We start from the raw sequence: 12500 nt of genomic DNA on the forward strand, positions 1-12500 counted from the left end.
CACGGAGCTTTCACTTAGAAGGGAAATTTTACATTTATTGAACAGAATGAACGAAAATAAGAAACTTTTCCTCAGTGGTTGTACCTCCGCAACTTGTTAATAACAAATATATGAGGTATGTGAGAGATATGAAAAATTACCATAGCAGATACTAATTATAAAGTTACCACATTACTCTAAATTATGACAGGCACTCCTGGGATCCCCAAATATCACCCTATGCACCAAAGACCTTGCTGGCCCAGGGACGAGACTCCCATCTGATCGCTGTACATTCCTGTCTCGTCAGAATTGTTGCCTTTCTTCTTAGATATCTTTCATTCATTATCGCAATTATTTCATATGGCCTGTGAGATATATTTTTTTACATTCTTTCCTAATCTCTGTATACTTATCTATCTACCTGTCTATCTATTTATCTATCAATCTATCTGCGCCAAAGACCCCCACCTGATCACCGTGGACTTGTTCATCATGCGGCAGTAGTCGCAACCTATTTTTCTTTCTGACATTATTTGCCTTAGCAGATTATTTCACGTACAAGTCAGTGTAGTTTTTCTTTTTCTCTATAATACTGTCATTTGATTTTTGTGTAAATTATGAGTTACACAACTTTATCATAAATTTGCAAAGTAAATACCATAGATGTCTAATTTTCTGTTAATCTATCCGTTACTGGAAAGTTTGTCTTCTACCATATGGCTGTGTGAAACTGAAACTATTAAATTTTTTAATTCTCTTCGCCTTCAAACTATGCAATTATAATTTTTTGTTACAGTTATTCACAGTGTAAGAAGTTTGATTGCTTGCTGTTTTATATTGTAAATTATGTGAATGAAGATATTGGTAATTGCTTACAAAGTGATTGCGCCCCTCAGAGATGAAGTCCCTATTACTCCAATAACCTTCCTAATCCAGGAGCATTTCCCGAAGAACCCCTCCCAGTCATTGTATTTCTCTTCTATTTCCAGACCCCACCCAATCACTATATTTCACTACTATCCCCAGACCCCACCTGATCACTGTAAATTTACTCTCTGTGCAGTATTTATCATGACCTATTTTCCTTCATTTCTGACAAAAGAAAAGAAATACATCTACGTGGGTGTGTGTTTGTGCATTTAAAGAATGATGTACTCAATTTACCATTTGTTCTTTCCATGATGTTTGTTTGGGAGTAGTAAGCAGAAAAAAATATGAAGAAATGTATTTCATATTTTCATTTTGATTGATTTTCCTCTCTTTTTCCCCCAGAAAGGAATATAAAGATACATAAAGATTAAATCTATTTAATTATTATTCTTTTGGAATATTAATACAGTGTTCTTTCTTTTTACAAAACTTAAGAATTTTCGAAAGAAAGAAGATAACAAATATAGATTAAACTTCCGCTTGTATCATTATCATCATCATCATTATTATTATTATTGTTGTAGTTGTTAATACTCCTGTTATTCCTTCAGAGAAACAGGAAAGATGGGAGAGAAGAGAGTAGTACCAGGACCTCTTAAAAAGACGCTAGAATGGGACGTGAAAATGACGGACAAAGCAGTGAAGATGTTCGACCAGAAGTATGGGCCACTGAGCAAGTACAATAGCATCTTCAAAGGACTTGAGGTCGGCGGATGTGGTTTTCCTTTTTGCTACATTTTTCTTCTTCTTCTTCTTCTTCTTCTTCTTTTCTTTGTCTACTTTTTCATTTTCTTAATTTGCAAATGCTTATTATTATTGTTGTTGTTGTTCTTATTCTTATCATAATCATCTTCATCATCACAGTCATTGCCGTTGTCCTCATCATCATCATCATCAAGTTAGTTTGACACAAATATCCCAACTCTGTCTTGATGAAACTCCTAGTTGGCAACTTCCAAGCTAAGCCCTGCCTCTTTATTCATTGCATTTTTTTGTTCTCTCATTGTTATTACTGTACCAATTTCAAAGAAAATACACACACACACAAAAAAAAAAAAATATTGCACAGATTGATCTGGTCATCACATTTAGCCAATATGAGTGCACAGTTTTGTATCAGATATAGCTAGATACTTCAATATTTGCATAATTTACTCAATATTGTTATAATTACCAAGATTAAAACTAAAATTCTCCTCTTTTATTTATGATTACAAAAGACTTCCTTACCATTAACACTCGTCAGAATACTCTTGGAAAAGGTCCATTTCATTTTTGGATTAAAACAATGGAATTGGAGATACCTGGGTATATATTCTTTAATCATCATCACCATTATCATCCTTTTGTTCCTGCCATTTTATCCAACAAAATAATTTTTTGTTTATTCACTTCAGTTCCAGTCATTTATTTTTCAATGACACTGGCCTAGCTGCAAGAATTGTTTTTTTTTGTAAATGCTAACAATATCAGTGCTGTTATTATTACCATAGACATTGCAATTACGATAATGTTATTAACATTACAAAAAGCAATTTAAGATACGAGAAAATATTTCCATGAATTAAGGAAAAGATTGAACAGATGAGATGAGTAGTATAGTACTAGTAATTGACTCTTTGGTGACCATCTGTGAGTAAATACGGATAATAAACTAAACTCATGGTGAGCATGGTATGTACTGACATGTGATGCTCAGCGGCATTAGGTTAATTTTAAGCGAAATCACCAATTCAGGACTTCGATATTATGATTAAGAAAAAGAGGGGGGTAGTAAAAGATTAGAAAAATTATTTTACATCAGTAAGCTTTGTTATTTCTTCTGTAACTTTTTAAAAGTATTATTTTCAATTGTCTGATTTCCTTTCTTTTTTCCAGATATCCTGCCATGGTATACCTTGGTTAATAGTAACTGCCACATTTATTTTCCTTCTCGACAGTTCTCCATTTCGCAATCTTATGGTCAACATTTTCCTTGGTAAGAGCTTCTTTTTACGCTATGTTGGAATTTTATTTTGAAGTGTTGTGTGTTACGTTATTTGTTAATGATTTGTTTATATATTTTGGATCAGAGATCTTCAGGTACATGTATGCATTTTCTCTTTCTCTCTTTTTCTTTCTCTTTTTCTTTCTCTCTTTCTATCTTTCTCTTTCTCTTTCTATCTTTCTCTTTCTCTTTCTATCTTTTTCTTTCTCTTTCTATCTTTCTCTTTCTATCTCTCTATTTCTATCTTTCTCTTTCTCTTTCTCTTTCTCTCTATTTCTCTTTCTCTCTCTTTCTCGGTTTCTCTTTGCCTCTGTGTATCTTTCTCTGTCTCTCTTTCTCTTTCTATCTTTCTCTCTTTCTCTCTTTCTCTCTTTCTCTCTTTCTCTCTTTCTCTCTTTCTCTCTTTCTCTCTTTCTCTCTTTCTCTCTCTCTCTCTTTCTCTCTCTTTCTCTTTCTCTTTCTCTTTCTCTTTCTCTTTCTCTTTCTCTCTCTCTCTCTCTCTCTCTCTCTCTCTCTCTCTCTCTCTCTCTCTCTCTCTCTCTCTCTCTCACACACTCACTCACTCACTCATACACCCACGCATGCATGCACCCCCCCCCCCACACAAAGAAATTTGTCCATTTTTCTTTCTTTTTTTCCAATTTCTTTTTGTCATAAGTGTCTTCTATCCTTTCTTTCAAAGTCATCACCATCATCATCATCATCATTATTGTTATTAGCATCATTGTTATTGTTATAACTATTGATTAATTTTATTATTTTTTTATTATATTTATTAATAGTATTAGTATCATTATTATTATTATTATTATTATTATTATTATTATTATTATTATTATTATTATTATTATTATTATTTGCTGCAATTATGATTATAATTATTATGATTATTATGGTTTTTGTTTGCTGCAGTTTTTGTTATTATTATTATTACAATTACTATTAGTAGTAGTAGTATCAACATCAGTATTATTATTATTAATATTATTATTATTTGTTATTATTTGTATTGTCATTGTTATTAGTATTATCATTATTGTTATTATTATTATTATTATTATTATAATTGTTGTTATTGTCATCGCCATTATTATGATGGTTGTTGTTGCTATAATTTGTTTGTCCATTTAGCTCATAATTAGATACATTTATTCACAGGTTGCTCTTGACAGAATCTCCTTTTTTCCAGTTCTCATCTTTGATATCATCGTTGTGGCTGTGGTCAAAGCCATTGCCAGACGGCGACGGCCAGAGAGAAACCAGAACGATGAGATGATTGGTTCGTTCTCGGTGGACAAATTCTCTTTTCCATCGGGACATTGTACAAGAGCCGTCATGCTTAGCCTTCTCTTGCCTTTGAAGGTAGGTCGGGCTAATGCAGTTGTCTTATAGTTAATCATTGTTATGTAATTCACTAGTGTAAGCATGGTTTGATAATGTAGACGTGGCAGGTGATTAACCCTAAACGACCACATTGCCGAAGCCCGTCCTTGCCCTGGAGTTGCAGACAGATAGCCTTGAATATTCAGAATGGTTTTTGCCTTTTTTTGTTCAATTATACTCACCAGAAATGTAAGTCTAGCGCTGGTATATCAAATAATTTCAGAATATTGGGGCATCAGCACGTTGATATAATATCGTTATTGTATAATAGTGATAGATTTATTAAATCATTATTTAATAGAATTATGTAAAGACCTTATTGAAAACTAAAATACTCAAGTGAGTCACTCAGCACAAGTACGAAGTTACTATATGAAAGAAGAGAACGGGGTCCACTGGGAAGGGGGTGCGGATCAGAATGATATATAATAATGAAGGTAATGATAATAATAATAATAAGGATAATAATAATAATAATGATAATAATGATAATAATAATGATAATATGATAACAATTATTATTATGATAAGCTGAACCAAATATTCCAATTTACCTTCACTACCATTAGATTTTTTTAAATTGCCCTTCTTTCAACCCATTGGTATCAGATACAAGCCCTGTCTACTGTAAATTTGTTTTACTAAAATCCTTCTTACACGTGGATGGCTTCACAAGTGGTTGATCATCAGCGAGTCAGTTATCAGACTTACTTCATCTCAAGTATTTACCCTATACCTTGAATGCCCAGGAAAAAAGTTTGTATCTATTACTATTTTTATTGTTATTATATTATGATTATTGTCATTTACATTATCATTATTAATCATTATTATATTATTAATCATTATTATAACATTATTAAAATTAATAAATATTGTAAGAGTAGAAAATTTTCTTTCTGAAATTTCAAGAAGTGAGGGAAATGGGTGAGGTTTAGTAGGCCTAGTAGTTGATTTTGTGACAGAGTGCTTCAGGAAACTTTGGCGAATAATTTCTGGATTATTAACTTTAGCATCCTGAGCTTTCCAGGGTTACCGACCTTGAATATGTGATAGCAATCAGTTTTATTGAATGATTACTAATATATACTGGTACAATTAAGGAACAAAATTTTGTAGATTGTATTAATCCAATTGTGATGGTCCATTTGGAGGGCAATAGTCACCATTTCCGGACAGTGTCAAAATCGGTGTATGGGCCAGTCTGGGAACCTGCCTGCGTGCCTCGGGTGACAAGATCCGATCTAGCGTTGCACTGGTGGGACATGAAACTCTTAAAACCTTGCTTAAATGAACATCTCTTTTCAGTTTTGTTATATAAAAACACGTTCAATGACATGGCACTCAAAATTAAAAGAATTTCATTATCTGAGAGGTGTTCTCTTGGTATTCAATTGAGCTTCAACCAAACAGGAGAGGCAGACAGGTACTACTTGCCCAACATAGAGGACAGAAGGGGAGAAGAGACACTTCATTATCCCATTCATGTTACTTAACCCCTTCAGTCTGGATGATGCGACCATTATATCATGAAAAAATTAGCTTGAGGGATGGGTGACATGAACATGTTTTTATAGGAAAATTTGGCTGTGGGCTAGTTAGATTAAACTTCCTGTCATGAGCATTTTGGCTGAAGGCCAAAGGGTAATGGGAAAGACTCACCACGGGTGAACAAAGATCTTGGAGGGTAGTTGGACTCATTTGGCATTAAGGAAGATGCTTTAGTATTATTTTAGATAAATGAAAATGGAATTTAGTGTTCGTGAGCCATGACTGGAAGTTTTCCAGCTCTAGGGAGGATGCCATTTCCATGCTCAGCATCCTATTCTTGGCCCCCATTACTGGTATTGCAGGTATATTGCAGAAAATTTAATATTACGAGAAAAAAATGAAAGGACATAAAAACAAAATGTTACTTATTGTTAGTATTACTACACTGAGTTATGGTCAACGTAGAGAGATGATAAAGCATCTGTGCAAGGAAAACAGTCTATTACAATATGGATAAAGCAAATCAAGTAACAAATATGAACTTAGGAAAATGGCAACAAAGCTAAAAACAGATTGCAAAGCGGAGGCGTAGAGTCTTGTCACCACACACGAGTATTTGCTAGCACCCGGTCTACAGGACGTACACCTGTCAGAGTGGCTGATCAAGTGAGCCTAATGCCTGTATTTTGGGCCTTTTGATGGCTGTAAAGCATCCAGATCCAGTTGGATAAAATGTCATTGATAATCTTACAACTGTAAAATATTATTTGAATAAATTTTCAAGATGATTGTAGCCCATATATCCTCATTGCCCATGAAAATATTAAGAGACGTTGTGCCAAAAAATGGATTAAGTCTGGCTTCCTTAGATACCCAGAAAATGCACCGAGGCTTGGCCAGAATGATGATAATTCCTAACTTGGTCCTGGTTCCAGAGTCAGACAAAGTTAATAGAACCTTGTTGTAAACTATCCTTCAGGTACAGTTTTATTTTGAGTTGGTGTCATCATATGCCTTATTACGGAAGTGTCAACTTGCTGAATGGTAGAGAGTCCACTCTTGGCTGAAACAGTGCCATACACCATATTAACAAGGAAATCACCCAGCTTATATTTGCCATAAATCTAATAAGGTTTTTAGGTACATTGGGGGAAAATAGTATACTACCTCATTTGATGACATTCAGTACATTGGTTACAGAAATGCTGCACATCTGTTCATGACACCTGACATCAAGGGGTTAATAGTAAACTAAAGGGGAGAATCTCTTGCATTTTATATGATTTTAACTCATGGTATTTACTTTTCCCTTTTGTGATATGAGTTATTATGAATGAGGAAACCTTATATATAACAAATTATAACCCAACTCCTAACAAACTGGTATCCCCAGTGCTATGCTGAGCTCTCTGTCAGGATGCACAGGGCTCAGTATAGCACCTTGTGGAAGAGTTAGAAAAGCAGTGCCATAAAATTATCTATCCTTGAGGCTGTTGGCTGTGGCATAAGTTTAGGGAAAGGGGATAAAAACGACTGCAGCCAGGACCAAACAAGCACACTACTGTTTAGTGCACACAACTTGGAGTAGGCTAGAATGCATGTGACATAGGTTATAGATAATTGCATGGACGGTCAGTCAAAAATTATATTTCGGGTAAAATACAATTCAAGATCCACCAAAACCAAACATGATTCCACTGCATCATCTAATGCATTTCAGAGGAATTAACATCTTTGATTTCCGTGCAAAACAAAGTACATACAAGCAAAAAGATAATGATTCAAAATGGAAAATAAAAATATGGTCTACGAATGACCTTTTTCTTTAATCCACTGCATTATTTTGGGTTATATAGAAGGGTTCTTTTTATGCCTCTGAATGTGAAATTTAATTATAATGATTAGTTGTATATTATTCTATCATCAACAGAAAGAATTGTATGGGCATATGTTTGACAGAATTTTAATATAGAGGTGAGAGTAAATATCAAAATACTTTTTTCATAATTTCCCTAAAAAGGAAAAAAAATTACTCTTGAAAGTAGGTCATTCTCCTTATGCGGAGATTGAGATAAACAAAACTTGTATATGATTTCTTTCCGTACTGACTGGAGCAAATTAGCCTGTTGATGTTGGGGGAGCATGCATGCAAGCACTGTGTACTGTGCTCCACAAGTACTTTGTCACCATGGTATAAATTCCCATGTACCCCATTCTTTGAGCTTTTAGGAAAAGAAGTATAATTTTTTACTGTTTATTATTTTATTAACATTATGGTGATAATAATTATAATAGTAGTGAAGTTGATAATATCAAGAAGAGTAAAATTTGAAACATCAATTATCCCAGAAGTTGGGGATTGTCTGTTTACTCTTTATGGCATTTTAAGATCAGACAGCTTATTTTTATGCTTTGTTGTACACATTCTTTTGCACAGAGAAAACCAAATCATGCAATTAAACCAACTACAAAAATGTGAATGTTTTATTATTGCCTGAACAATAGAGTAATAAATTTCAGTTAATTCTACAGAAGCCAATGTATGTCTCTTCCAGTATGACCTGTTCTTCTGGTTTTCTCCTGTCCTGGCTGGATGGGGAGCAGCAGTATCCATCTCTCGTGTCCTGCTCCACCGACACCACATCTTGGACGTCATTGGTGGAACCGTCATAGGTATCCTGCAAGCCATGCTCTACAGCTTAACCTGGCTCTCCGATGAGTCTGCACAGGGACTCGTCAACTTCTTCCTCGACGAGACCCAAGTCGGAGCGAGTTACGACGTATAGGGAGCTATTATGTGCCTTGGTTTGAGTTGCATTATAAGCATATATATTCAGGGATTTTATCGCAGTGATTTTCTTTGGTTTACAGTGTGGTGTGTATTGTGATTTTTCTGTTTATGAAGTGTTTCTACTGTTTTTTTTGTTTTTTTTAATGTAAACACTTTGAACAGATGTTTTAGCTTTACATTACTAATGCTATTTAACTTTGTCTGTTATAAATGATGCGAGTAAAATCAAAATAGGGATGCTGTAGGATGCTACTCATAGACTGTGAAGTAGAAATTTTCCAATTAATACTAAGAGAGGGTGCCCATATAGTTCCTTGATATTTCAAGAGTGCAGCATGACAATATACATGTGATAATAAAAGTTGATAATAGTGATATTGTTTATAAAGATATTTCAATGTCTTCATGCATTTTAAGGATAAACACAGTATATGTATTTACAGGTTTTTTAGATTTATCATGAGCAGTAGATAAAAATCAATGGGGAATTAAAAGTGCTGTTTTGGTTCTAATTTTTGAAGAATATAGTCGAAGTGCTATTGTGTTTCAAATATATTTGCTGAGTATAGTTGGAGACAGCCAGTAATTAAACTACCCATACTTTAGCCAAAATATTTAGTACTTACAGGATATTCATGAATACACAGCAGTTCTTCTATCATCAGGGTTCATGATACTCTATAGATATTTTTTGTTGTAATTCTTTGCCTTTATTTTAGAATAAGGATCCGATAAATTATAATACATATACATATTCTATGCTCCAAGGCCTGATTTCAGGTTATATTTTCATGCATGTCTTCGATATATAATAAATGTAAAGTTTCTGTTGAGTTAAAACAAAAAAACAATTATATTTCCTTATTGAGACTGAGGTTTGACAGTCATAGTTTAGGTTGCCACATCTTTTATTATTTGTAAGGAGTTTAGAAAAAAAAAAATTTGATAGTTGTTGCAGAGTCCAAATTGTCTAATAAAAATGTGATATTGTCGCTGAACTTTATGCTAAATACGGAAAACTATTATGAGAAGACTTTAGGTTTTATTTAATTGTAAGTACACAAGCATAATCATGTTCTGTGTAATCATGAATAATTGTCCGAGGAATATGTATATTTTGAAACAAACCTATTTATATTTACTCTGCAATGAGTGGTGAACGTATAATGGTAGTTATTCTATTTTATATAAACTGAAATTCTTTTCACAACAAATAAAATCACTGGCCCCAAACTAATATCACCTTGCTTGATTATCCTGAAAAAATGAACAATAATTTTTTTTTAATTATCAGCCCAAGAATTACCAAACTGTGTTCAAGGAACTGAGAAAACAGATATTTTGAGTCTTATAATTTGCGTCATCATCCTGTCATCGAAGTCGAGTGCATCTTTGCCTTTAAAAAAGAATTGTCATGACAGGGGAGGGAGGGAGAGAGAGGGGTCCACTCTCTCTACTTATTGGAGAAACCATGAGCTGATAGATTTGTCAATCTGCTAAATGCTTTTGTATCACTTGTTTGGAATCAGAGTCTCTTGTTGCGTCTGCCATGTTTCCTTAGGCACCCCTTGTGAATATGAAAGCCATTTTATATCCCTACCTGGATCATTTTATCACACCAAAAGCATAATGAGATGGTGCTACAGTGCAACACTTATCACTGGAATTGCAATCCGCAAAAATGGTGTTTGGGAATTTCTGCAGTTTCTTGATCGTTATTGTATCAAATCTGTAAGGAGCTGAGCAATTTCCTTTATAACTGAGGAAATGGACATTTAGAGGAATAATCTGACAGATTGGCCTAAGTATAGCAGAAATCATAAGCTGACCAAAAAAACTAATAAGGGAAAAAAAAACATTGAAGTGACAGACTTGTTGCATTACTGTTACTGATGAGCACTCTATGTGGCCTTCATTAATGATATTATACACAATAATTGCATTTGATTATCATGTTATCCATATACCACTCGGCAAACAAATGAGCTTTCCATCTTTTCTTGAAAATTGCTAAAATATCACTTTTGGACAATATGTGGCCTGTTACTGAATCTTGGTATTTACTTTTCAAATGACATAAAACACACAGTCGTGTTAGTTCGTAGCTTCTCCAGTCTTTATTGTTCAGCATTGAGTTCAAGTTCCATAGGGTATTTACTTTGGAATCTCTTCAGGCTGTGTATAGACTAGTTTTCTAGATTTCAAAAGATCAGAAGGCAAATCTTGTAAACAATTCTTGCCTTAACAGGTAACTTGTGTAAGTCAATAAGTGCTGGAGTTATTCTCTTGCATGGAGGTAGCCCTTGGATTAATCTTGCTGTTATATATATTATGTTGTAACTAATTTAACTGATACTTTGGCAAGCCACAATAGAGGGAGTTGCAGCAGCTTACCGATGACTTGGTTGAGAATACGTATTTTCTTAAAAGTTTGATCACTCAAATATTCCTTCACAAACGTAATATTCCTCAAATGACTGCCATAGACTTTCACCACACGTTTAATCTGAGCATTAAAAGAAAGGCTGCTATTCAGTATTACACCTAAATGCTTCACTTCCATCTTCACTCCTAGCATGCTACCATGCACTCGTAAATGCAAAACATCCAATCTTCAAAGATCAGTCTCTCCCTGCAATCAAGCACCCTGTCCATCCATTTTGTAAGTTGAGTCATAAGTCCACTCTGCTTCTCTGAATCCACATTACTGATTAAGACGCAAAGTCGAGTATTGTCGCCAAATAGTTTAGAGGTGAGCAAGATGTGTATTACCATTACATGTTCTTAGATTTAAAAACTACTAACCCAATTCAAGATTCTCTACCTTGAGAACTCTTCTAAGAGTTTGGTGTAACATGAAACACCTGAACAGCTCCCATTTTATTTTTGAAGCTCCCCACTTGGAATTTTTACTGTGTCGGAGCTGGCGGTCTACTGGCGATTTTTACGTGATAGAGCTATGTTGAGCTGTGGATATTTTCTTGATCTACAGCCTTATATTATACAGTTTGATGGCATGCCGCAAGCATACGGAAGAGCAGGTCTGCAAATGTAGGGGGATATAATCTCCACATACGGTGGATTACCCTTAATATATGTATTCAAAAGAGATTAATTCTTAAAGGCACGTTTGATGTCCCTACCTGAATCATATTACACTAAATGCATGATGAAATGATGTTACTGTGAAACATTTATCACCAGAACTGTAAGCCGCAAAAATAGTAATTGAGAATTTCTGTAGTTACTTGGTTGTTGTTAAATCAAATCTATAAGGAGCTGAGTAATTTCCAGCACGACGGAGGAAATGGACATTTCGAGGAATAATCTGACATTTCAGGCTTAAGTATAGCAGAAATAATAGGCAAACAACAAATAATATTTTAAGTGGTACCAATGCTAGCGCATGCTGCCTCTCCATATAGCCCAACAAATATTTTCTTGTCCATTTTCAACCAGGAGAACGAAGATATCATCATCATTCATCGTGATTTTTTCCTTCTCGCAGATGTTAAACCACGCTGCTGACCATCTCAACATGCCTTAGCATGGTTGATCTGTCTCTCGCCTTCTCCAACTCTCCTAGTGTGCAATCGTAAAACAGATAACTTGCCGTTGGTTGTTTTTTTTTTTTAGAAGATAGAAATGACGTTGTATTTCATCTCTATGGTTTCAGAACGGTGTGACTGCACGTATTAGCACGCTGCCATATTGGGTAACGATCACCTATGCTGAACAAAGGTGACAATATGGAACAATCACAATAAGAGACTTAAAAATCGTTTCGAATCGACCTGAAGCAGAAAACGAAACATCTGATCTTCACTGCCTTGCACGCAGACTTTTCGGGAATGCCAGTGTGGAATCATGTACAACAAGTTCCTACAGATTAATTGCTTGTATTTATAGTTACCCCTAGAAAAAGGAAATGCATGA

At 34.5% G+C, this 12500-nt stretch overlaps 1 protein-coding gene across 4 annotated transcripts in view; it reads left to right on the top strand.

Annotated features, from left to right (window-relative positions):
• The window catches only part of LOC113830369 (polyisoprenoid diphosphate/phosphate phosphohydrolase PLPP6), a 10604-nt gene extending 803 nt beyond the window's left edge, over positions 1–9801 (top strand). For 3 of the 4 annotated variants that reach the window (XM_027383581.2, XM_027383582.2, XM_070114508.1), the window contains exons 2-5: positions 1464–1617; positions 2791–2890; positions 4089–4261; positions 8329–9801. In XM_027383581.2, the coding sequence (XP_027239382.2) occupies positions 1464–1617; positions 2791–2890; positions 4089–4261; positions 8329–8559 (658 nt within the window). In that variant the 3' untranslated portion in view covers positions 8560–9801. The remainder of the gene's footprint in view (positions 1–1463; positions 1618–2790; positions 2891–4088; positions 4262–8328) is intronic. The other variant, XM_070114507.1, reaches the window with a different exon arrangement.
• The last annotated feature ends 2699 nt before the right edge of the window (positions 9802–12500 follow it).

This window comes from Penaeus vannamei, chromosome 36, assembly GCF_042767895.1.
Source record: "Penaeus vannamei isolate JL-2024 chromosome 36, ASM4276789v1, whole genome shotgun sequence".
NCBI lineage: Eukaryota > Metazoa > Arthropoda > Malacostraca > Decapoda > Penaeidae > Penaeus > Penaeus vannamei.